General features: G+C 39.2%; 2 protein-coding genes across 6 annotated transcripts in view; both read left to right on the forward strand.

Annotated features, from left to right (window-relative positions):
• Positions 1–14,281, forward strand: part of SCYL2 (SCY1 like pseudokinase 2) — a 60,690-nt gene extending 46,409 nt beyond the window's left edge. For all 3 annotated transcript variants that reach the window (XM_038756190.1, XM_038756191.1, XM_038756192.1), the window contains 6 exons: positions 1,333–1,451; positions 4,555–4,655; positions 6,447–6,513; positions 8,031–8,120; positions 10,996–11,115; positions 12,658–14,281. In XM_038756190.1, coding sequence (XP_038612118.1) covers positions 1,333–1,451; positions 4,555–4,655; positions 6,447–6,513; positions 8,031–8,120; positions 10,996–11,115; positions 12,658–13,290 — 1,130 coding nt within the window. In that variant the 3' untranslated portion in view covers positions 13,291–14,281. The remainder of the gene's footprint in view (positions 1–1,332; positions 1,452–4,554; positions 4,656–6,446; positions 6,514–8,030; positions 8,121–10,995; positions 11,116–12,657) is intronic.
• Positions 14,282–25,409: 11,128 nt separating this feature from the next.
• Positions 25,410–25,653, forward strand: part of SLC17A8 (solute carrier family 17 member 8) — a 40,096-nt gene continuing 39,852 nt past the window's right edge. For all 3 annotated transcript variants that reach the window (XM_038756653.1, XM_038756652.1, XM_038756654.1), the window contains exon 1: positions 25,410–25,510. In XM_038756653.1, the coding sequence (XP_038612581.1) occupies positions 25,410–25,510 (101 nt within the window). The remainder of the gene's footprint in view (positions 25,511–25,653) is intronic.

Here is a 25,653-nt window from a genome sequence, read left to right on the forward strand (position 1 = left end):
TAAAAAACTGGGATTATGTAGATTATAAGAATCTTAGTATTTTAAAAAAATGGACATGCCTGGTCCATCAAAGATAATTAAATCCACACACCACTTAATGTACTCCTTGTCGCTTCTTTGTTCCCACTAACCCCTAGCATGCAGGAAGAGGGTAAACATCCTGATGTATATTTTTCTCAGAATTCAGATGAGCTCAGATTATTTCACCATCTTGTCAAATACGAGGCAGATTGCGATTGTAATTTATTTCACAATGGAAATGAACAAGTTACCAGTCATGGGCAGGGCTGGACTGTTTAAAAACTACTTCACCCTAGACCCAAAGCATCCTTCTCCTCAAAATAAAACATTTAACCAAATGTATCCAGGGTTCCTCTCACACCTTTCTTAGGGTATTCTTTTCTGGGTACTAATGATACTCTGATGAGATGAATCATGAGATGTGATGAAGAATGTACGTCATCTCATCATCATGAGATGATGAAGTACTAATGAGATGAAGAACACTGTAGGTTCTTCATCTTATCCCAGGCTAACACAGAAGCATTATAATTTTTCCTGAACACTTAACCACTCCATCTTAGCCTGAGACCAGCCAGCTCCTCCTTGTCTCCATTGACTGGTGATCATTTCAGGTGACCATTTCCTTTAAAGTTTGACGCTTCCTTTGCAATGTAAAATGCAGTGGAGACCTATCTTCGTTGTTAAGGCTAGCAGAAAACTTATTTACATATGTTCATTCACAATTGTAGAAATACAGCCCCACTTTATGAAACATAACTAACACGCTGTATTTCTTGCTGATGCTTTAATAAAAATAATAGTATCATGGACTCTCACTCAAGTCAATTAAAGTTAAAAGTACAAGAAGATGCCAGTTTATCACCCGTTACAAAAGTTTTTGGCCCAACATGCTGTTTATACACTTACTTACATGTTTAGTCTGATTTCTGCAAAAGCAAAGCCGACCTGCTGAATAGAATTCCAACTTCACTGTTGGGATGAACACTTTTTCACCAGGATATTCCCCCGAAGGTTCCTTGTGCGCTTATCTTTCCCAAGAGAATACCGTCCAATTCTAGTTTGCCGTTGGCATTACGGGTAATATTGCCAGCTGGGTCCAGGTCTTAGTGGCCAAATGATATCCAAAACATAATGTTCAAATGCGGAATTATGGTGAAGATGAAATTACTCTGAATATGCCTCAGCCTCGCCATTATTCTTGGATGTCAGCATTCATGTACATTTATTTAGCACAGAGTTATGTCTGTATTGGTATGTTCATTTATCCAGTTTAACTGCATTGTTTGAATTTGTAATTTTGTGTGTTAGGTATTTACAAGTGTACATTTACTCACAAGAAGTTGGGAATCACCAAAGAGCAACTAGCTGGAAAGGTTCTGCCTCATCTAATTCCTCTTAGCATTGAAAACAATCTTAATCTCAATCAGGTAGGAATACCCATCATTTCTGTGGTTTAAATGTTCAGGACGGGCCATACACATGGAGATTGGAGGCAATAGTGCTTGCAGTTTGTGGGGGAAGTTGATGGTGGCAACAAAAGATAGTGCTTTGTTCTTGGATCAGGAAAGCCAGACTTGCTACTGGTGCTGCTCTCACCCGTGTCTTCACCTTGGTAAAGACACTGCCACTTTTATGTCGTGGTAGCTACTGTTTTTGCGTAGCCAGCCAGAATTGAGCTTCACTTCATGCCGTTCCTGAGGCAGTAACCCCACTTGCCGTCCCCCATTTCATTTCCTCTTTCCTTGTGGGAAATGAGTGGGTGGTCCATTTCTACCGGTCGTGGTGTTTTTGCACATGTTATGAATCCACATCAATAGTTCCTTAGCCAGTAATTTTTCCAACTTGAAAACAGACACCAGTTATCATTGATGACACCATTGGTGCCGCTTCTGTTGAACAGAAAATCCTTTTTTAAAGGGAAAGAAATCTGAGGATTTGCCCACATTCATTTTAGTACATGGGAATTCTATGCTTTGGTTACTGTTCTTTTCACCTGTGTTATGATTTTGTAATCTTCCAAGACCTTGAGGTAATTGAGGCATCGAGAAGTTAAGGGACTTGCCCAGCGACACACAGCAGACAAGTGGCGGAGCTGGGATTATAACCCAAGTCCTTCTGACTTCCAGACTTGTGCACTGTCCATTAGGCCACGCGTCTTGGGATCCTGCAGTACAATCGAATTGGTAGACATCTTCCCTACCCGCAAGGAGCTCACAGTTTACAGAGGAAAACAGAAACTAAAATAAATAAAGTATGGATGTCCGCAGAAGCGCTGTGGGGCTGAAGTAGGGTGAATATCAAGTGCTAGTGCAGAGGCTGAATCAGTGCTGCAGTCAATCAGGATTTTTGACTTTTGGGTAGAGAGGAATGGGCGACTCGGGGGAATGTGGTGGAAAATTCATCACGATTTGGTCTGAGTGAATATTGGCTTGAAAGAGAACTCAAGGATAATGGCAAGGTTGTGAGCTTCCGAGGTAGAGCAGTAGTGATGTCCATCACAGCGGGTAGGCCAGGAGAAGGGAGAAGATTTGGGAAGCAAGAAGAGGAGTTGAGTGTGAACACTTTGTGCTTGAGGAGCTGGCTGGACAGCCATGTGGAGATGATCTGGAAGCAAAAGGAAGGGTGAGGAATTGAGAGTTCAGGACTAGATGAGATAGAGGAGCAAACCTCTGTCAAGGAAACCCTGTAGTCACTGGAAGATCTTCACTGGCCATGCGGAATTGACTTCTGTCTCATAATTCTGCAGTAATTGACTTCTGTCTCATAATTCTGCAGTCTAGTCAACTCCAGTGATGTTCTGGAACTTGAAGTAAAAACAATCAAATCAAAAATAGCATGCATAGACTAGTGGAAAGGGCATGGGCCTGGGAACCAGAGAGCCTGAGCTCCAATCCCAGGTCCACCGTTGCTGCTGTGTGACCTCGGATAAGTCCCTTAATTTCTCTGTACCTCAGTTATTTCATCTGTAAAATGGGGATTTAGAGTGTGAGGCCTATGGGGCATAGGGACAGTGTCCAACCTGATTAGTATGCTTTTCCAAGCACTTAGTAGGATGCTCTGCACCCAGTAAGCACTCAATAAATACAATTGATTGGTGTTTTTTGGGAGGCTGTGAGAGTATGGAAGCAAAGTTGCATTAACCTTCGAAACAACTGACGATCAACAGAGCTGTACTGGTCTCCCACCGTGGAAGTGAGTTTGTGTCTGTTCTCACTAGATACCTCGTCTAACTTATTGTGCAATTCCAACAGTATCACCTATCTGCCGTGCGTTACCATCAATTGACGAGAGGATCATAAACATGAGGCCCTGGAACAAAATCAGTCAGGCACTGCAAACAGCAAGCATGATGGCCCACCAGGCTAACCCTGCTTTGGTCTTTTCAACGTACCCACACCCGTGGGCAGAATTCACTGTTAGTAGTAACCACTTCGAGTAACATATACACAGTCATATTAAAAGATCCACAGCCTATAAAATAGGGCTACACAAGATCACAAGTGACAGAAATTTAAGCAGATCATTTTTGAGATGCAGTTGGTGAACAATTACTAAAATGAAAATCAGTAATTTCACTCCAGCAACCAAGGACTAATAGGAAATTTATAGGGTCTGATTTAATAGTTCTCAAAAACTTCCACACAATTTGGTTACGCACATTAAAGTTAAGTGCCTAGTACGGTGCTTTGCACCCAGTAAGTGCTCAAAAAATATTAGTGAATGAATGAAAGTTATTCCTAAAGGGATAAATTATGGGCATTAGGACAATCCTTCAGTCCATTTTCAACTTTCTTATATAATCCTTTATTTCCCATGTATTCTTTTTCTTATGCTGTGAGCTACATTATGGCTTTAAGGTGCATCTAAGTTTCTTCATCGTGACACTTTTCAGAGCTTATGGATTCCTCTGAATTGCTAAAACACTTTAACATCTAGAAAATATAATGAAAGTAACATTTACCATAGTCCATTAAGATGTGCTTGTGCATTAATTTGGGCAAATAATAACTCGGAAGTAGAAGGGAGAAGAAATTCCAGGCTTAGTTCCTCCCCTGTGGCCTCCTGCTCTCCTTAGTCGGCAGTTTATCGGAAACCTGGACTTTATCAGGCAGACAAACAGGCTTGGGAGTCAGAGGTTGTGGGTTCTAATCCTGGCTCTTCCACTTGTCATCTGTGTGACTTTGGACAGGTCACTTAACTTCTCTGGGCCTCAGTTCCCTCATCTGTAAAATGGAGATGAAGACTGTGAGCCCCACATGGGACAACCATGATTGCCTTGTATCTTACCCCCCCCTCCCCACCCCCCGGTGCTTAGAACAGTGCTTGGCACGTAGTAAGCGCTAAACATTATTATTATTACATAGATTCTACATTTCTTTAATTTTGATACTGTTTCATATTATCTCTAGACTAAAATACAAAGAAAGGGAATTGGTTGGATTGTAACCCTGAATTAGCTTAGTCTGCAATAGCAGAAATTTTATTTGCTGCCAACTTACAAATTTGTAACGTCATTAACTTTTGTTATAGTTCAATTCTTTCATTTCGGTCATAAAAGAAATGCTTCACAGATTGGAGTCTGAGCATAAGACCAAATTGGAACAAATTCATATCATGCAAGAACAGCAGAAGTAAGTGTTGTTTATTTCTATTACTACTATTTAGTATTTTTGTAATACTGTCACTCTGTTTCTCATAGATTTTTCCATCTTCTTTCAATGTAAAAGGTATTCCATAAAACATGGTAATATCAATTAGTCAGTGCATTGTATTTATTAAGGGCATACTGTATTCACATCATTGTTTAAGTGCTCGGGAAAATGTAATAGAATTAGTTGTCATGATCCCTGCTTTTCAACAAGCTTACGTTCTAGTGAGGAGGCAGACATTGAAATACTTTTCAGATAGGAGAGAAGAGATAGAGAGAAATCTTTTAGACTGAGCCCGTTGTTGGGTAGGGACCGCCTCTATATGTTGCCAGCTAAGCGCTTAGTGCAGTGCTGTGCACACAGTAAGTGTTCAATAAATGCGACTGAGTGAATGAAAAGAGGAAAAGGGGTTTATTTACATGGGTTAGTGTTTAAGCAATAGGGTGTGTCAGATCTGTATGTAAGTACATATGTATTTAGGTTATCTATCTGTTAGTTCCCAAGTGCTTAGGTGGTTTAGAAGTGCAGAGATGTAACTGGGGGAGAGTAGAAATGAACTAGGATGGCGTCTTGGAGAAAATGTGATTTGAAGAGGACGTTGAAGCTGGGAAGCTCTGTGGTGTATCAGATTTTAAGGGGTTGGGAGTTCCAGGCAAGGAGCTGGCATTAGGAGAAGTGAGAATGAGGTACAGGAGGAGGAGTGAGGTGTGGAGTTGGAGTGTAAAATGGGAGAGTAGAGTGAATGAATGTGAAGGAGAAAGTTGATATAATGGTTTAAATCCAATGGGTAAGAGTTGATGCGTGATGAAGAAAGGATTGAATAACCATTGGAGGTTTTTGAGGAGAGGAATGGTGAGAGCAAACAACATTAATAATTAACTTTAGTTATTATTATTATGGTGTAAAAGAAAGATACTTGTGATTTAGTCTATTCATAATTAGGCCCCTGCATGAACTCTGTATTGGGGCCCTTAAACTCCCAATCTAAGGCTATCCTGACCCAACTCGCCAAGAACTGCAAACTTGAGCTCTGATCTTCTCTGACTTCGTGAGGTTTGAGCAGGGTGCAAAGCTAAATAGCCGAAGAATACATGTGGTCATGCAGTCGCTTGTTTCCCACTTCCTAGTGCAGAGTGGGACTCAAGCAGTAGACAAAGGAACTAAACGTTAGGGGAGAGTGGGAGGAGTGGATGTGTCCAAGTCTGCTCACTCAACTGGGTAGTTTGGTTCTGGCCCAAATTGACTGTGTAGCCTCAGAGTCAGAACAGGGCTCTACTGAAACTCACATACGCGTTGTTTTCACATTAGATACAAAATTGGAATAAAATTTGGCATTATTAATATTTCCGATGAAGAAGAGATGTTAATCATGTGACTTAGTTCCATATATTATCCTTAGTCTGCAGGAGATTACATCTGTGGAAAATTTGTAAATAACCTATGGCTTTAAGCAGTTAAATTAAATTGGCCAGAGAACTAAGTCTATTTTGTCCAGGTATCATTTATTTGAGGTTAATTTATAGTCAGAAATCTAGAATTTTGCTTTATTGATGTTTCTATTATGGTGGGGGCAAATATGATTATAAATCAGAAGAGTATATCATCCAAGTGTTCATATTTCTAAATTTAGCTAAAAACTCAATTTCAGGACATTTTAAGGGGTGCTATCGATTTTTTAAAATTGCTATTTTCTCCTCTTTCATGATGTTATATGAATATAAATGATTATTGTTTGACTTCTGCTTATTATCTTGTAATATTTGAACTTTACAGATCTTTGAATATAGCAAGTCAAATTAACGTATCGGAAGAGACAAAAGTCACTAATTCTGGCAGTCAGGTAAGGTGGTTCCAAAGTTTTGTTGAATTGTTTTACTGTTTCTTGACCACTCTACCAAGGCACACTAATACACATTAAAAGCTTTCTGCCACTCCCTGGCTTTATGTAGCTCTGTTCTCTTGGATTTCATCATGCCCACCCAAGTGCGTGATCATATTTTTAAGTCTGCCCAGGCCTGCTAGGGTGGCCACTGACAGCTCCACTTAATGGATTAAATGTGCGGGCTCCATTTTCTGGAGGTATGAAAATGTTGAGTGGTCCTAGGGCACTTATATTGTGCTGGACTAAATTTGGGGCTACCCTGCTGTATACTGTCCAACCAGAGCTAGATTTTTAAGTTCCATGAAGGCAGGGATCAGCCAACTCCATGGTATTGTACCCTGTCTGAACACTGTGAACAGTAAGTGCTTAGTAAACCTGTTGACTACTGGATTCAGGCTAGAAGAGCCGGCCACCTTAGGTTTGAAATCACTCATGGTCATAAAGCCCGCCACCAGCTACTCCTAAGGAAGGTAATTAACTTCCTTTGACAATAACCTTATAAACAGTTAAGAGAAACAAACAGGATTTCATTTAGAACATAAATTCGGGGAAACAAATACAGAACATTGAAAGAGAAACTCTTGAGATTATTATCTACAGCTCTTCAAGTGGATTTGCCAGTCAGTCCTTCCTCCTCCTTGAAATTTGTCCTAATCGCCTGGCCATGTGGTTTGGGCCCGAGTTGCTTGAGAGAACCCTGAAAACATGAATTGAAACTGAAATTATCCAGTCACCAAGCCATCCCACATTAACCGTCGTTTTTGTCCCCATATAGCTTGTTGGGAGAGAGATAATTTACCCTACCTTCAAGTCTTTGAAGACGCCACAGAAAACCTCCTACCTCCTCCCCATAATAATAATAATGATGGTATTTATTAAGTGCTTACTAAGTGCAAAGCACTGTTCTAGCCAGAGAGAACTTTTCTTACTCTTCCCCTACCAGAACTTGGCTTCCCACTACCCAGAAAGGCTTTTCATCCTGTTGGCTAAGAGCCCATTACTGTCCAAAAACATTCTGCAGTGCCCTGGGAGTGGGCAGGAAAGATTACTATCTATCTACTGTCTTTTACATCTTGGGGACCACTGTGGGCCTAGTTACTTCCTTAACCTTAGCTTGCTCCAGAGCCTTTGTGTTCTACTCCCTGGTCAACTAAAGTCGGGCATAGGATCTGAACCACAGACCTCAACAACAGCAGCAATAGCAGGAGTCACTGAAGATTACATTTGCACTACTGTCCTCACTGAAATTTAAGTGGCTCTCTAAAGTGGTTATTGGCGGCTCTTTTTCTTCTTCTGTGCCTTTTTCCCCAAATTAACCTCAGTCAACTCATCCAGTTTTCTGTGCTTAAGTGATATAATGTAGGCTATGTCATGAAAGAGTTCTCCTTTGAAGTTATCCAGTGAGAGTTTTTCCTCCAGTGAGATCACTGTGTTGATAGGAATATATAACTATCTAACTTTTCCATTTTCAACAGATTGACAAGGTCTTTACCGGTGTGGGGACAGACATTCTTACTGGTGGAGCAGACAATAAAGAGAACGGATTACAGGCCAAACAAAAAAGAGTAAGTTCTGTAGTTTTAACTTGTTGCTGAATGTCAACTTGACAGGGCAAGCCTTTTGGGGTCCAAAGGATGCCTGTTGTAAACGGCTAATTTGTTGTGTTCTAATGCCTCAGAGGGAACACAAGTTAGTTTAGTGAAGCCTAAGTGTTCGGGGTGAACCAGCATATTTTGAGGTACAATCATAAATCTCCTAGATGGTTTTATTACCTGGAAAAAAATGGCAAAATAAGAGGTTATAGCACATTCATTATTTCCTATGAATCCTGGGTTGAACAGGGAAGATCATCGATCTGATTTTCTTGTATCTACCCTGTGCTTAGCATAGGTTTAGTGCTTAATAAATACTATGTAGTGATTTCCATTCTCTGTTGTATTTATGCAAATCATTAATGTTTCTATGCCAGTGTTTAAGATTTGTTGATAATCTCTGACGTAATTTTTTTGAGCATTCTTCCTGTGTTAGGACTAGATTGTGATGAGCTGATAGAATTTAAGTCTTTTTAAATACAAAATTACATTTATACAAGTAGTTCATTTTATGTGAGAATATTGCGCCATTCAACATTCCTTTTAAAATGTTATTTAAATAGCAAATATGAATCTACAATGTAGTATCTATTTTGAAAACCTCAAGGAGGATCAAAGCCACTTCACATTTTCTTATGGATTGCCCATTCACCATTTTAAGTGCAAAGTACAAGTTAGCCAGTTCTTCAGTCTGAAATAAATTACTTTTTAAATGTACTTTTTCTTTATTGTGATTTTATTTTCTTTTTCTCTTAAATGAACATTATTTTGAGAGAGTAGATTCTAGAGACGTTTATTCCAGGGTCATGAATTAACATTAAAAAAAAATCTGTTTGACCTCCTTTCTCATCTGAAAGGATGTTAGTCCCGAAATTAGAATTGCAGAAGTTAAAATCATTACTCTTGAAGAAAGAAGTAATTTTAGGCCTCCAGGCATGTCTACTGGCATGTCTACAGAACTACTACTTGTACACTTAATTGCTTCTCTTATACTAATGAGTGTGAGATTTGTTGCCTCTTGTCTGTGGTAGCCAACATTTTGGCAGTTCTTTACCTAACAGATAAATTCAGTTCCAGGCAGACTTTCAGTCTTTATCAATAGGTCAACAATTTGCCTATAATCTGAGTGTTAAAATCCCATCTTTCTCACCCGTGAGGGTCTAGGGAAAAGGAGAGTGGGCGAGCCTATTCAATTTATCCAGGCAGCTTTTTTATATCCACTTTTGTTTAGGGAAACGGCATGGCCGAGTAATAATAATATTAATAATTGTGGTTTTTATTAAGTGCTTACTATGTACCAGGCACTGTACTTAAGTGCTGGGGTATATGCAAGTAAATCGGGTTGGACACAGTCACTCTCCTGCATGGGGCTCAAAGGCTTTGTCCTCATTCTACAAATGAGGTAACTGAGGCACACAGGAAAATGAAGTGACTTTCCCAAAGCCACATAGCAGACAAGTGATGGAGCTGGGGTTAGAACTCATGACTTTCTGTCTCGCAGGCCCGTGCTCCGTCCATTATGCCATGCTGCTTCCTTAGCAGAAAGAGCACAGGCCTGCAATTCAGAGGACCTGGATTCTAATTCCGGCTTCCCCGCTAATCAGCCGTGTGACCCTGGGCGAGTCACTTAACCTCTATATGCCTCCATTCCCTTATCTGCAAAATGGGGCCTCAATACTCATCCTCCTTCCTACTTAGACCGTGAGCCCCATGTGGGACCTGATTCTTTTGTGTCTACTCCGGCGCTTAACTAGTAAAGTGCCTGGCATATAGTAAGCACTTAACAAATACCACAGTTATTATTGCACATGCTTATAATGAGATCATTTAAATTAATATTGGAGAGTGATAGTAGTATATTAAAAGCTTACTGTATGCAGAGAACTGTACCAAACACTGGGAAAGAAAATATAGGTGGGAATTACAGTCTACAGTCCTTCAGAGGGCTTACAGTCTAATAAAAGAGAGGAAGCAAACTTTAGTAAAAGTTGCTTTTTTCTTTCCCTTTCCCTGTCCATCCTCTGGCGCATTAGTTTGGGTTTGTAAAGCAAAACATTTTTAAATGATCCACGAGGTCAGTAAAAGGTGAATCCTAGCCAGTGGATTGAAGATCGTTACCTTGTACTTCATCATCAATCGTATTTATTGAGCGCTTACTATGTGCAGAGCACTGTACTAAGCGCTTGGGAAGTACAAATTGGCAACATATAGAGACAGTCCCTACCCAACAGAGGGCTCTCCCAGCAAATATGGTGGACAAGCTCCAGTCCGGAGACTTCCAGACCAATAACCTGCCCTTAGGAACCGATTTGAGTGATGGTGGTTTGTGCAGGGCCATCCGTACTTTCTTGTCTTATCCTAAACTATTCACATCCCTGCTGGGGCAATGATTGCCATGAGCAAAAAAAATGGCAGTGGTGCCACACATTGAAAAGGGCATGCAGAGATTTTTGATGTGCACCCACCCACTATATGTGGCCAACTTGTACTTCCCAAGCACTTAGTACAGTGCTCTGCACATAGGAAGCGCTCAGTAAATACGATTGAATGAATGAATGATGAGCAGAAATGACAACAATATAGCATACTCGTTAGTAGAACCATCTCATGGGCTGAAAAGCTATAGCTGTGATCTGAAAGGGAACGTTTAGTCTGCCCAAATGCTTGCGTCATTTGAACCATGTTGTGACCTAAACTGCATGCGTTTTAGCAAGGGGTTATGTATACCTGAATTGCAGAGTGTATATTTTAATATGTTCCAAAAGCTGAATAATATTATTATTTAGATAAGTGAGATTAAGGGGAATTGGTAGTTCTTCTAATGTCATTTTCTTTTGTTGTTCTGAAGGCATCCCTTACCCTTGAAGAGAAGCAAAAATTAGCAAAAGACCAAGAGCAAGCACAGAAATTGAAAAGCCAGCAGCCACTTAAGCCTCAATCACACACACCTGTTGCTCCAGTCAAGCAGGTAAGGGAGAATTTATTTTATTTTGTAGCATTTCAAGAGCAAGGAAATATAGAATTGAAACATTTCTAGTGACACTTTACAGGGATTCTTCAGAGATTAAGGTAAAGATTATTTCTAATGAGTTAGTCTAGGCTCCACCACTTGCCAGATCTAGGACCTTGGGTAAGTCACTTAACCTCTGTGTGCCTTAGTTTCCCCATTTGTGAAACAAGGATAAAATACCTTTCACCATCCCTCTTAGACCCTTAGCCCCATGTAGAACAGGGACTCTGTGTAATGTGATTATATTGTTTCTAACCCAGCACTAAGCACAGTTCGTGGCCCATAGTGAATGCTTAATAATTGCCGTTGTTATAATTATTATTAGTAGTAATAATTATAAGAGTGTTATAGTTATATAGTAGTTATAATTATTGTAGCAGTAGTAACTGTCTCCTCTCTTTTCATGTTTCCTAAATAATGGGCCAGTACTTAAGCAGTTGGTATTTTATGAAAGATGAACGGGTCAGGAAGAGAAATATGGTCAATGAGTAAATAGATTTCAACAACATTAGACAGGACTTCTCATGTCCAATTGAAGGGATTGCTTCATATTCCTTATTTAAAAATTTGGGAGTTTTACATTCATAAGTCCTTTAAATCATTGTCCATTTTCAGCTACATGATAGCAGAAATCATTCAGGAATCCTCCACTCGTTAAAACCTCTGTCAGGCAGTGATATTTAGTGTTTTTTCGTGTACAGAACACTGTACTAAAGACTTGGGAACATATATTAAAATTAGTAGGCACAGTCCCTGCACTCAAGGAATTTATAGGCTTGTTGGGGGAGACAGACACTGAATTACTCTCCCCAAATGGACTTTTTACATGGCTTCTAAAAATTACTTTTGCCGTGTGACTCTAGTAACCATTTGCACCCCTAGAGAGTTTTCATTTGGACCCCTTGAGCTGACTGTCCAGATCTTTGCTCACAGATCATCACCACATTCTGATTGAAGTAGCTTAAAAAAACTAAAGCTTTTCCTCCAAGGAGCATAAAGCTATGCAGAAAGAAAGACATTTTTATTTCGACCACTAGGATTAAATTGGGAATATAATTTAGTCCATTCACCCCAAGATGTCACCAACAGAAAGTGCTACCTTCTACAAAACACTGGGGTGTTATCCGACCTATCAGCCCCAGTCCCTCCTTGAGGAGTTTACCGCTTAATGGGAAAGATAAGACTCAGGCTCATGGAAATTCAGTAGTTGAAAAGATTTAGAGAGGAGGTATAAGTAATTAAACCAGGTCGATCAGTAAAAGCAAAAACCCGGGCATGTTGGGGGGATCTGAGAGGTGAGGTGATTAGTTAAGGGATGCCTCCTGAAGAAGATGCTTTGTAAGAGTGTTTCAGGAGGACGAGACGGATGTTGTTTGACAGCTGCTGACTGGATAGGGCATTTCAGGTTGGGTGGAAGCCGTAAGCAGTGAGTCAGAGATTTTGGAATCAAGTGTTTATTCACCTTTATGTGATCTAACTACCACTTTATATCTTCTGCAGACTAAGGACTTGACAGAGACGTTGATGGATAATATGTCTTCCTTGACCGGCCTTTCCATTAGCACCCCTAAAGTTGCTCCCGGCAGTTTCTCTTCAGTTCCTTGCATGGGATTTTCTTCACCAGTTGATAATGCCAAGAGGAATTTGACAAATGGACTAAACGCCAATATGAGCTTTCACTCTCCTGGATTCAACATGGGGGCTAATACAAACCAGAATTTCTTCAGTGGGGCGAGCACATCCGCCGGAATCTCCAAGATGACAATGGGGACAGCCTCTAATTTGCCAAACTTCAATGCTATGAGTTCTCCAGCTGCGGTTTCCCAGCAGACCCAACAAAGACCCGCAGACATGTCTGCTTTAGATAGTCTTTTTGGTCCTCAAAAGCCCAAAATTAGCATGAACCAGTTATCTCAGCAGAAACCAAACCAGTGGCTTAACCAGTTTGCACCTCCTCAAGGGTCCCCGGTTACAGGGAGTTCAGTAATGGGGACCCAGATGAACATGGTTGGGCAGCCTGCGTTTGGTATACAGGGAAATCCTTTCTTTAACCCCCAGAACTTCGCTCAGCCAACAAATACGATTACCAACAGCAGTTCAGCTAGCAATGATTTAAAAGATATTTTCGGGTAAGGTCGCAAGTTGTCTTTTAGAAAAATGGATTCAATTTTAATCATGGGTAAGCTGAATTACATCTTAGTAAGGTTGGTTAGCTGCCTAATGTCAAGAAATTTTCCATCCAGGAACTAAGGTTTTGTAAAAGCGTAACAGCTGCTTCCACGCCAGCCAAGTAGTTGGGTAAAATCCTTTCTTTGACTTTTCTCAGGCGTTCATTGCAGTCTTTTTATTCTGCAGCACCATTTTCTTGCTTCCTTTTCGGGTCTTTTAAGAGCTTGGCCCTTACCATTCTGATTGAAAAAGAGGAACACCATTAAATGTATATATGTTGTTCAAAATTTGTATCACTACTTTTTCTTTGTGTTGCTTTGTATCATAAATTGATCAAAAATGTATTGGTGGTGGTGACTGCCCTTTGAGGTAGTACAGGCTTTTTGCACAAGTACTTTTAAATTTCAATTGGTTATTTGTTTTGTCCAGACACTATAGTTTTTCTGTTAAATTGGAATGACTCAAAGGTAGCTTTTATGAAATATGTGAAATCATCCATTAGCTTCTTCTGGTTATTAGCTTATCCCGGTTTTATCAGCTAAACTATATTTATCGGGAGGAACTATAAATGAAAACTAGTATTTAATTCACAGTGCTTTTTATTGGTTCAAACTTTTATTGGTTAATAGGTTTGAACAGCTTAAAGACAAATAACTGTAAAATGATTTTTGATTTGGTCTGCTCAAGTACTGACACTTGTGATTCACTTCTTGGGGGTCTTTGGGATCAGAAGAGGAATACAGACTGAATTTAGTACCATGTGCAGTTACTTGAGAAAGATCTTCCCCTAACTACTATTTTTCTGTTGTTTTGAATCCAAACTTTTGTGAAGCTCCGGTCTATCTGAAATGAATTTTCAAAAGCATCTTTATAAGAATTAGAATGTATTTGGTGAATGATTTTTTGAAGCTTTGCTGTATTGCTCCAATTTGAATAAAGTTTCCTTCTCCATGAATGAGCAATTCTAATTCTGCTTTCCAACAGTTCGATGCTCAGCTTGCCCAAGATACAACCTGTCCTCTGTCAGTTATTGTTACCGGACTTTAATCTTTTCTTTCCTTGGAGTATCAGGAACTTTCTTACACAACATTTTGAAGTCTATAGTTGCCCATTTTCAGGAGGAAAGAATTAATGTTATCTTTTTACAGAAAACCAACATGCTTTATTTTTCAAAGCTTCTCACTGAAGATACTGTTCTTTCATTTGCTGCTTAAGAAACCACAGGGCCTTATGCTGTAAATGTGATTTGTATTTTGTTAATTTATATTTCCATAGTTTAAAGCTGTGATAACTTTAAACCTGTCTTTTGAAGAACTGTTTGCGTATTGTAGATGCTGCCTTAGTAATTTTATTTTAAATTATCTGGGACCAGCAGTGGTTTAATAAACCATGTGACATTTTTGTGTGCTATCAATACTCTTAGTAGGTGTTGTGGGTTACATTGTACTTGCTTTATACTTTGATTATAAAATGTGATTTGACAACAGAATGTTCCTGTTGCCAGCATACGATATGAGTGAACTTGGAAAAACAATAAATTAATTTTCTCATCTATCTGATTTCTGCATGAGCTGCAGTTTGTTATACAGGAAGTCCTCGACTTAAGATGTTTTAAGTTAAGATGAATGGCACAGTACTTCTAAATTTACACTTTTTCAACTTTACATTGGTCTAGATTGGGTTCAACGTAACAACACTAGTGTCTTTATGTACTGTTTTCAGGGCTTTGGACAGAGTGGGAAATGCACAGCACCCACGGGGAAATCTTTTTAAAAGGCATAAGAGAGAAATATTTAAGAGACTGGTAGTTGCACAGTGAAATTAGCTGGGTGGAGAACACTGGGTAGGGTTGATAAGTTCATTTTACTTCTGATGAAGAAAAAGCTGGCTACCCTTTTGTGGAACCTTTCTGACTCAATGTATAATGTGGTTTTGTTATTCAACTATAATTGAATGAGTACACACTTCTGTGGGTTTTTGGTAAAATAGGGTCTCCAACATTCATTCAGAAATGAATCCATTTGTTCCTATGAGGAAAAAAAAATGGATTTTGACTTGCATTTTGACCTAAGATGTGGTTTTTAGGAACCAATTGTGTCATAAGTCCGAGGACTTCCTGTACAGTGATTTAAGACAGATCTAATATGAGGTGGTGCTAGAGACCATTTATTTAAGAAATTAGGAAAACATGGGGTTGATCAGTATGCATATGCTTGTGCAAATATTTATTCAGAGTATGGCCTGATTCTTTGAAGATTAGTTATGTGGTTATAGCTCTAAGGTTTAGAATTAACATTTCTGTAAGGCAGAATTTACATATAGTGTAATATTTTGGAACAGTTTGAAGTGGGTTCTGTGTGGAGTATCAGATGATCATTGCTTACTAGGAAAAATATTTCAGGTGTGTTTTAACTACTGACTAGAAGGAAAGTAAATCAACTCAGTCAAATTTGTAATTTAATAGAGTTCTATCTGAGGTCTAAATATACTTAATGTGTTGCTCAGAAACCTCTGATATATAGCTGTTTCTCTGACAAAGGGGATAAGTAATTTGTTTTAGAACTTTTACATCCTTTCAGCCATATTTAGAAACCTCTGGTATATAGCTGTTTCTCTGACAAAGGGGATAAGTAATTTGTTTTAGAACTTTTGCATCCTTTCAGCCATATTATTACTTCTGACTAGGTATTTCACTTAAAATAAATCAGTTCCTTTACCAGTACCACTTTATTCCCGGCACAGACTTTGTATGTTGACCACCAAGGCTAACCAGAGTGGGCTACCATCCTCGATTATAACTTTGTCGTGGTAAAAATGGCTTGAAATCACCTTTCATGTCAACCAACCGGTTAAGTAATTGTTTTTGAGTATCCACTCTGTGCAGAGAGCATTGTACTAAGTGCTTGAATTTATATTAATGTCTCCTTCCCCCCCTCAAGACTATAAGCTCATTGTGGGCAGGAAATTCTTCTTTTTATTATATTGTACTCTTCCAAGTATTTAGTAGAGTGTTCCGCAGGCAGTAAATGCTCAATAAATACGGTTGAATGAACATGACCATTTGTGCCCTTAGGGACCTTAGAATAGAATGGGTTGTAAGTCACATATTATCAATCAATCGATCAATGGTATTTATTGAGTGCTTACTATGTGCAGAGCACTGAACTAAGCACTGGGGAGAGTACAATACAACAGAATTACCAAACACATTCCCTGCCCATAACGAGTTTACGGAGACGGTAAAACCAATATCGCAGTGCTGGGGAAAACGTTTGGCAATGATTAATGTGCTCACTGTGCTAATTGTGTTATCTACAAGATATTTTACGAAATACTGCATTCTTATCAGAATTATTACAGTTTTAAAATAACACCTGCATCCTTTATGCTTTAGGTAGAAATATTATATTATCTATCAACCAATCCCAGGTATTTATTGAGCACTTACTCTGTGTAGAACACTTGGGAAAGTACAATATAATATAGTTGGTTGACCCCATCCCTGTCAACAGGGAGCTTACAGTCTAGAGGACTCTAAAAAGTAGCATAACAGTTCCCCTCCCATTTATTACCCGTAATGGTAAAATTATCTGTGTATGCCAAGTGAAAAAAGATGTTTGGAGGGACATAAAATGTTTTTTTTTTTTTGTTAATGAAAAGTTGTATTTTCCTGAATGGGACAAGTATAATTAACATTCAAACTACAGTATAATAGCATGTTATTTAAAATCATGATTTTTCTCTTGTTTATTGGCATGATCAACCTTTAAATTATTCTCTGTAGAAGATTATTTCTCATAAGAAATCTTAAGTAAAATTATTTTATCACCACCCTTTGACATCTCTTCCCTAATAGCATCCACTTCAACTAATGTTGAAATCTTGTTGAATGTTGTAGACTACTAAATTGGCCTTCTGTAAACAAGAAATATACCGATAGAAGCCATTGGCAATTCTTTAATGATGGTTTTTGTTAAACACTTACTATGTGCCAAGCACTTTTCTAAGCACTGGATATGTCTCTTTCACGGTAAATTCTCCAGTGCCTAAACAGAATTAAATGTGTACTTTAAATGCACAATATTCTACATAGAAATATCAAATTTAAAAGGTACCCTAGGTTCTTTGGTGCTGGAAGTTTTTTACCTTCATATAAAACTTACTTTCTTTTCCCTAACCAGAAGTCTTTCACCACATCTCTCATTACTTAGCCCCTCTGTTTAAAATCTGAACTGAATAATAAAATAAAGAGTTGTCTTTTTGGGTTAAGTGTAACAATGAACTTACACTGCATTAAAATTCAACTTAATACATTTTTTAAAATAATGAATCCCAGGTTAGGGGAGTTTAGGGAAGAGAACATGTATTTCATTTTTCTTGCTTCTGTCTATTTTACATAGTCCCTTATTTTTTATGTAGATGTTTCATTTTTTGAAATGCCCATTTTCAACTTATACTAATTATTTCTGTGAATTCTGAAAGCCACTTTGAGGTCAATGTTTCATTGAAACTTCTTCCTCACTAATTTTCAGGTTAATTTTCAGGTAGATGTTTCATTTTTTGAAATGCCCATTTTCAACTTATACTAATTATTTCTGTGAATTCTGAAAGCCACTTTGAGGTCAATGTTTCATTGAAACTTCTTCCTCACTAATTTTCAGGTTAACTTTGTATGCTAAATTTGCTGTAAAAGCAAGTTGGATAGTGAAACTATGCTGTACTTCGAAGTTCAGTAAGATTATCCAGGATTTTCGTATCATATATGACCAGTCCCATAGATGTGTTGAAATTTAGACTGTTCTACTCTATGGGCAGGTATATTAAGCTACTGACTTTGGTCACTGGCCTCCAAACTTGTAAAAAAAAATGCCTGCTCAAATATGATGTTATGAACTCAAGCCTTGTGTGCAAATTATTTAATTTTGTTCTGTTCTCTGTACAATCTCATGAACTTTTTTTGAATCGTAAAGTATTTAACTCTAATGAAGTATATCTGTATCGTATAATAACTGGCAGCACTGACCCATGCTCATCTTTAAAGTAGCATGACTTTACTGTACTTCAATGTGATGGGCAACATAACTCTTCAGAGATAAATCTATTCTTGTATAAACTTTTCAATCAGCAGGCTAAAATGTGTATAATGTACTTTAATAGTTAATTCCTCTCACTTTGTACTGTGAATGACAGTGGTGTAGGTTTCAAAAATGAATTAGGTTACTTATTAAAATGAACTTTTCATATTACCTTGTTGGACAAGTTGAAATCAAAGTGAATATTTTTATTCACATGCATTTGGTCTTCCACTGAAGAGTTGCTTAATTATCTATGCCTTCAAGTCAATTTACTTCTACTAGTTGGTAGGTTTAATTTTATTTTTCTAATTTTTATTGATTCCTGCAAAGACTTGGCATACCCATTGCAATCCTCATAGCCAGCAAGGCAGCATAAAATTATAATTATATATATATATACATACATACATACATATATTTTTTACCTCCCTAACCTAAATAAAGCATTTTATTTGGGAGAATGACGACTAGGAGTTTTCATGGGGCCTTTAGCTTGTCTTTTGATTGAAGGGCTTATTGTTAAGTGAGTTCTATTTGAAAATTTATTATGCATTATTTAAATGTGCAGAATGACCCGAAATAAAGATGGTCCATTAGGGTTTTTTTGTGGGTTTTTTGTGGTTCAGTTGGCAGCAGCAAATAGAAAAGTTAGCTAACTTTTTCTTGCCACCATTGTTTTAGTTGGTGTGGTGTAGTTTAAACTCATGTCTTTACTTGACTACATTTATGAATTAGATTTCTCTTAAGTAATTCCAAAAAGCTGAAGGTCTAATTTGGGCCATCTTGTATATGAATTTACTAAAGAGAATAGTTGCTCATTGCCACTTTGGCTAATAACCAAATATATAGGCCAAAACAAGACAAGTAAAATGGCATGTAAGTAGAAAGGTTACCTGTTTTACATGCATAATGAGAATTTTTGTTTTCTGCTCACTTATGACCCAAGTGTTTATAATACCATTTTAATCTGAAATCCAATTCATACTTTTCTAATTTTACCTTGCCATGTGGCTAGAGGAAGCAGTCAGAATTCATCTGTCAGCATAATTCCACATCAGTCTTAATTAGTGGTATTTATTGAGTGCCTACTGTGTATGCAGAACATTGCACTAAGCACTGAGGAGAATACAAAGAGATGGTAGAAACATTTCCTTCCCACAAGGAGCTTACAACTGAGAAAACCAAGTTAATTGGAAAAATGCTATTTTGACCACTTAGCTAGGCCTGAATCATGATCTTGAGCATTAATGACTCAGTTATTATTAAAGACAAATTCAACAGAGTAGTGTAACTCCTAACTCATCATCATCATCATCAATCGTATTTATTGAGCGCTTACTATGTGCAGAGCACTGTACTAAGCGCTTGGGAAGTACAAATTGGCAACATATAGAGACAGTCCCTACCCAACAGTGGGCTCACAGTCTAAAAACTCAAAAATAGTCATTTGGTTCTATGCCCAAAAGAGATGGACATAATTATCATTTGATAAATGTGAATTTCAGGTTTATTTGGTCTGTGTTATGTGTTCATTATTAGTCGGGAATGATTCAAAGGCAGATCAGTGGAGTAAGAACATTTTGACCTTTGTTTTTTAGGAAAATAGAGACATCTTACGGGGAATGCTTAGGTCTGCTTGAGTTTAACATAAAGAAGTTACATGAATTGTCTTTAAAATAAAAAGAAAGTGTATCCTGCCCCTATTAGCAAATGTTTGACAATAAATTTTAATGAATGTTTTGCAGGAAAAGGGTAAGTCTTTTGTTTTAAATCATTGGTAAGAGGAAGGCTGGTCAGCGTGTGTGTTTTCTGTTTGGTTGATGCATATTTCAGAAATGTGAGAATCTTTCCTTTTAGTATGACTCCTAATTTCTGAAAAACCTACAAGTGCTATTACTCAATATGTGCTGTGTCAGTAAACTACCATGAGATGTCACTGGATCCAAAGTAATTAAGTGTGGCACTTTATCGCCGAAAAGTACACCACCAGTCTCAAGCAGGTGAGCAAACCTTTCACCTGTCGTTGTATCTGAAGAGTAATAGGCTGTCTCTGAAAAAAGCCCATGGCTGGAGTTTTTGAAAGATCTATGTGCAGGTTTGTTTCAACTATTTCCTTGATTTTTTTCTTCTTTTTTTTTTTTAAACACGTAGAACATATTGGTAGTGAGGAATTTTCAGAGAGCTCAATGGGTAAAGTTACCCAGACTCGCATCGCTGTCCAATGCACACCATACAATGCACCTGAGACGGTGGTTATGTTCCAAGCAAAATGGGGTCCTTCCATTTCACGTAATCTTCTGGCTCTGGGTTTATCACCAAGTTATTCAGTTGGTGTAGTTTGGATTCTACTAAGTATCCTTGGGAGTTTCTGAACCTTTTAGGGCTTTTCTAGAGGGTATCTATGAGTAAGGGACCTTTTGTCTTTAAGATCAAGTATCTGCCTTATAAGGAGGTAATGGTTGCCTAATGTGAAGCTTTTCTGGCCTGGGGTGGGGGGAGAAGGAACTAACTGCCAAGACAGAGGTTAATTGTGCATGCCAGGTTGGCATTCCAGTTATTACACAGTGCAGGTCTTGAGAATAACATAAATCATTTTATCATCCTTATTTTACAGTTGGGTGCCAACCAATCAAGAGTTGGAATTCAGAGGGACCCAGCAAGTGCTGGAAATCGCAAATGTGGCACCAGCAAAAGCAACTTTTCAAAGGTAATATTAGATGAGGGTGAGAGCTAGTTATCATTTGGTTACCAGCAGGATCTGTTCTTGGTGTTTGTGATCGGTCAGTGGTACTTATGGAGTGCTTACTGTGTGCAGAACGCTGTAGTAAGTGCTTGGGAAAGTACAGTACACTAGAATTGGTAGACATGATCCCTGCCCACAGGGTGTTTAGGGAGGGAAACAGGACATTAAAATAAATTGCAGAAAATGGTGAAGTGTGAGGCTTATATACATACGTGAAGCGGGGCTAAGAATGGGGTGAATATCAACGGCTTACAGACCAACAGTATGCCTAGTACAATTCAGCAACAGATAGCTTACAATCCCTACCCAACAACGGGCTCACAGTCTAGAAGATAATGATGATATTTGTTAAGCACTTACTATGTGCCAAGCATTGTTCTAAACACTGGGGTAGGTACAAGGTAATCAGGTTGTCCCCCATGGGCTGACAGTCTTAATCCCCCTTCTACAGATGAGGTAACTGAAGCACAGAGAAGTTAAATGACGTACCCAAGGTCACACAGTAGACAAGTGGTGGAGACAGGATTAGAACCCACATCCTCTGCCTCCCAAGCCTTTGCTTTTTCCACTGAGCCACGCTGCCTCCCTATAGCAACGCTGCTCGAATTTCTTGATTTATAAAATTTATAGTCACAGCAAGTGTTAAAGCCCTAATTAAATTGATTTAGGTTGTACATGATCACATAATATTCCCTTGTTCTGGGAATAACATCCCCCCGCTCCCCACATCGCCCAAGCCCATAACCTTGCATTATCCTTGACTCATCTCTCTCATTCAACCCACATATTTAATGTCACCAAATCCTGTCAGTTCTACCTTCACAACATTGCTGAAATCCACCTTCTCTTCTCTGTCCAAACTGCTATTTTGCTAATCCATTTGGCTTATCCCAACCCACCTTAACTACTGCATCAGTCTCCTTGCTGACCTCTCTGCCTCATCTTTGCCCACTCCAGTCCATACTTCACTCTGCTGCCCGGATCATTTTTTTAAAAAAAGATTCGGTCCATGTTTCCTCAAGAACATCAAGTTGTTGCCCATCTACCTGTGCATCAAACAGAAACTCCTTGTAATTGGCATTAAAACTCAGTCACCTTTTCTCCTCATCTCACCTAGCTCCTCTAAAACCAAAGAATTCACTGACCTTATCTTGCAGTGGATTCTTTGCCCACATCCTGCCTCTGGCCGGGAACTCTTCCCCCTTCATATATGACAGACCATCACTCTCCCTACCTTCTAAGTCTTATTAAAATCATATTTCCTCCAAGAGACCTTCCCCTACTAAGCTCCCATTTCCTCTATTCCCTGGCCCTTCTGTGATGCTTGTGCACTTGGGTTTGTACACTTTAAGCACTTGATATTAACTTTACCCTCAATCCCATGTATGTACATATCTATAATCAATTTTAATGCCTGTTTTTTCCTCAAACTTTGTAAGCTCTTCGTGGGCAGCGAACACGTCTACCGAATCTGTTGTATTGTACTCTCCCAAGCCCTTTAGCACAGTGCTGTGCACACAGTTAGTGCTCAATAAATATGATTGATTAATACTATACCCCAGGATGTCAACTGGCCAGAGTCTAATGGAAGTGAGATTTTTTTTTGTAATGAAAAGCATTGTTGTGACTCATAACTTGGCAGTGGGAGAATGGTGCCGTCCAAGATGAATGCTAACGTCTTGGAGAAACAATGCTTCCTTGCCTCATGTGAGGTTCAACTAGGTGTTTGGTAAGACTCTCTAAGGAAGAGCAGAGTGAGTGAGTGAGAGAGTGTGTGTGTGTGTGTGTGTGTTTGAGATTATATTGGTCACCAAAACTAGGATAAAATACCAAATCTGTGAAACTCCTAACTGGCTCTAAGATAATCAGATCTCTAGCTCCTATTACAACCCATCCTACACACTTTGCTCTTCTAAAACCAATCTTCTCTCTGTACCTTGATCTTGACTGTCTTCACCACCAACCCTTTATCCACATCCTCCTTTTAGTCTGGAACTCCCTCCCCCTATATATCCAACAGTCCACCATTCTCCTCATAATCAAAGCCCACATAAAATCCCACCTCCCCACAAAGACCTTCTTCCCTGACTAAACAAGCCTTCATTTCCCTTCTTCACCCTTCCTTCTATATTGCATATGTACCTGGATTTGTATCCCTTAAGCACTTGATAATCTCCCCAGCCCCTCAGCACTTATGAACATAACCTTATACTCTGCCATTTCCTCTAGCTATGATTTATTTTAATGGCTGTCTCCCCGGCTAGACTGGAAGCTTCTCGTGGGCAGAGATTGTGTCTGTCAACTCTATTTGATTGTATTTTCCCAAGTAATTAGTACTGTGTTCCGCACACAGTAAATGCTCAATAAATACCATTGGTTGATTGAGAGTAGGAGGAAGAACATATGTTTAATCCCCATTTTACAGATGAGGAAACTGAGTCCCAGAGAAGGGTAGTGACTTGCTAAAGATCACACAGAAGGCAGGTGGCAGAGCTGGAATTAGAACTCAGGTCTTCTTGACTCTCAGCCCCATGCTCTTTCCACTAGGCCACACTGCTTGTTGGTTAACAAATGTTTGTTATTCACTAGATTGTAAACACCTTGAGGGCTGACTTCTATGCCCCCGTATACATAGCATACTGTTCTGTACAGATTGAGTGCTCAATAAATACCGTGGATTGGGTTTATTAAGGGAATAGAAGGTCCCTGTCCTTAAACTGTCTCACAAAGAAATGGTTTCTGGTCAGAAGAGAAACTCCTGTAGGGCATGGGGGGCTCAGAAGCTGTATGTGTGAGGAGTGCCATACAAAGTGATCAGCCAGAGATGGGAGACTCTAAGCAGAGCTCTGAGGAGTTAGCGTTATTTTGTCATCACCATCATTATCATTATAAACATCTGTATCATTACGATTAAGTCAGCAATGCCCGTCTGGACATGGCCCTGAAATTGGTCTAAGAAGGATGCTAGTCCAGGGAAGATCCCAGAATAGCAAAAATCTTATTGAACCTACCTAAAACCTTGGAGCAGCCAGTATTTTGTTCTGTTTTTTTTAAGGATTCAATAGAATTCAGTGGGTTCTTGAAGGAGGCCACAGTATGGACGCTACAATCTGACTACCCACCAATTTGGAGTGCAGTAGGCCTCACGGTAACCTTGCTGACATTTTAGCTCCGTCTTTAGAATACCATGCTTCACTTGGACACAGGCGCAACTAACTGCTTAACTGGGGACAGGTCATCTGCAAAGGGAAGGGGATGTAATCCTAATTTGGTAGTCTTTCAGGAGGCATTAGTCTTTCGGTGCCATTACACTGGGTGTGTTTTTTGCCAGGGGCGACCCCTTGGACTTAAAGGAGAGGGATCGGAGGAAATAGCTATCTAGTTTGGGCTAGCCACCTCTGTGTTACCTGTATATATGTATATATGTTTGTACATATTTATTACTCTATTTATTTTACTTGTACATATCTATTCTATTTTATTTTGTTAGTATGTTTGGTTTTGTTCTCTGTCTCCCCCTTTTAGACTGTGAGCCCACCGTTGGGTAGGGACTGTCTCTATATGTTGCCAATTTGTACTTCCCAAGCGCTTAGTACAGTGCTCTGCACATAGTAAGCGCTCAATAAATACGATTGATGATGATGATGATGATGGTGTTCTGTGCTGCTACTTGGGAAGAAAGGAAACCTGTAAATTGTTAATAAACTTTGCATCCGGGTGCTTGCTTTGGATGAGAGCCTATTTATAAACCTGAGTGGCTAGAGGACAGGTATTGTGTCTGTTACTATAGCATCCCCTTGCATAGGATTCCAGGGCGAGAGCCACTTCCAAGCTCGGAAGACGGTAGAGGGACTCAGCCTGATCATGGAAGGACGGGATTCATTGTAAACAAAAGGGGGAGGCTCTCACTCCTGTTCAGAGCAGCTCCACGGGCAGGTACCAACCTCAGCATCTCCAGGTTGCTCCCTTTTTCACACTGCCAGCCCCTCAACCGATAGATGCGATAGCTGCCACTACGCTGCTGCGGAGTCTTTGGTTTTGCCAAGGAGTTTTCCCAGCTTCACTTCAGCTTTTTCCACCCGTCGTCTTTCCCTGTCCTGGAAGATCTTGGTTGGATTCATCCCCCTCAGCAACTGCAGTGGGAGTGATCACCTGAAGGGTCAAGAACGGAGTCCGGGAAAGCAATTTCCTCTTAAATCAAAAGTGAGATGATGTGTTAGGCGTTGCGAATAATCGTTAACTTAGTGGAGCTGTAAGAATTCAACATGCCTTTCAGAAAGTTTTATACACTCAAAGAGAAATTCTTGAACCCCGGAAAGGAAGGAGTGAAGACTATGCTTGGGGAGTCTTTGGGAAGTTTGCAAAGGTAAAATCCGATGAGTATGTTCAATGAGCTTAGTTGCTTTGTTAGCTATATGTTTATTTCCCCTGGGCAGAGTTTGGGTCAGACTGAGTAAACAATATTTTAAATGTAATGTAATTAAAATGGTTAAAGGTATAATTTGGTAA

This window comes from Tachyglossus aculeatus, chromosome 14, assembly GCF_015852505.1.
Source record: "Tachyglossus aculeatus isolate mTacAcu1 chromosome 14, mTacAcu1.pri, whole genome shotgun sequence".
NCBI classification, from domain to species: Eukaryota; Metazoa; Chordata; class Mammalia; order Monotremata; family Tachyglossidae; genus Tachyglossus; species Tachyglossus aculeatus.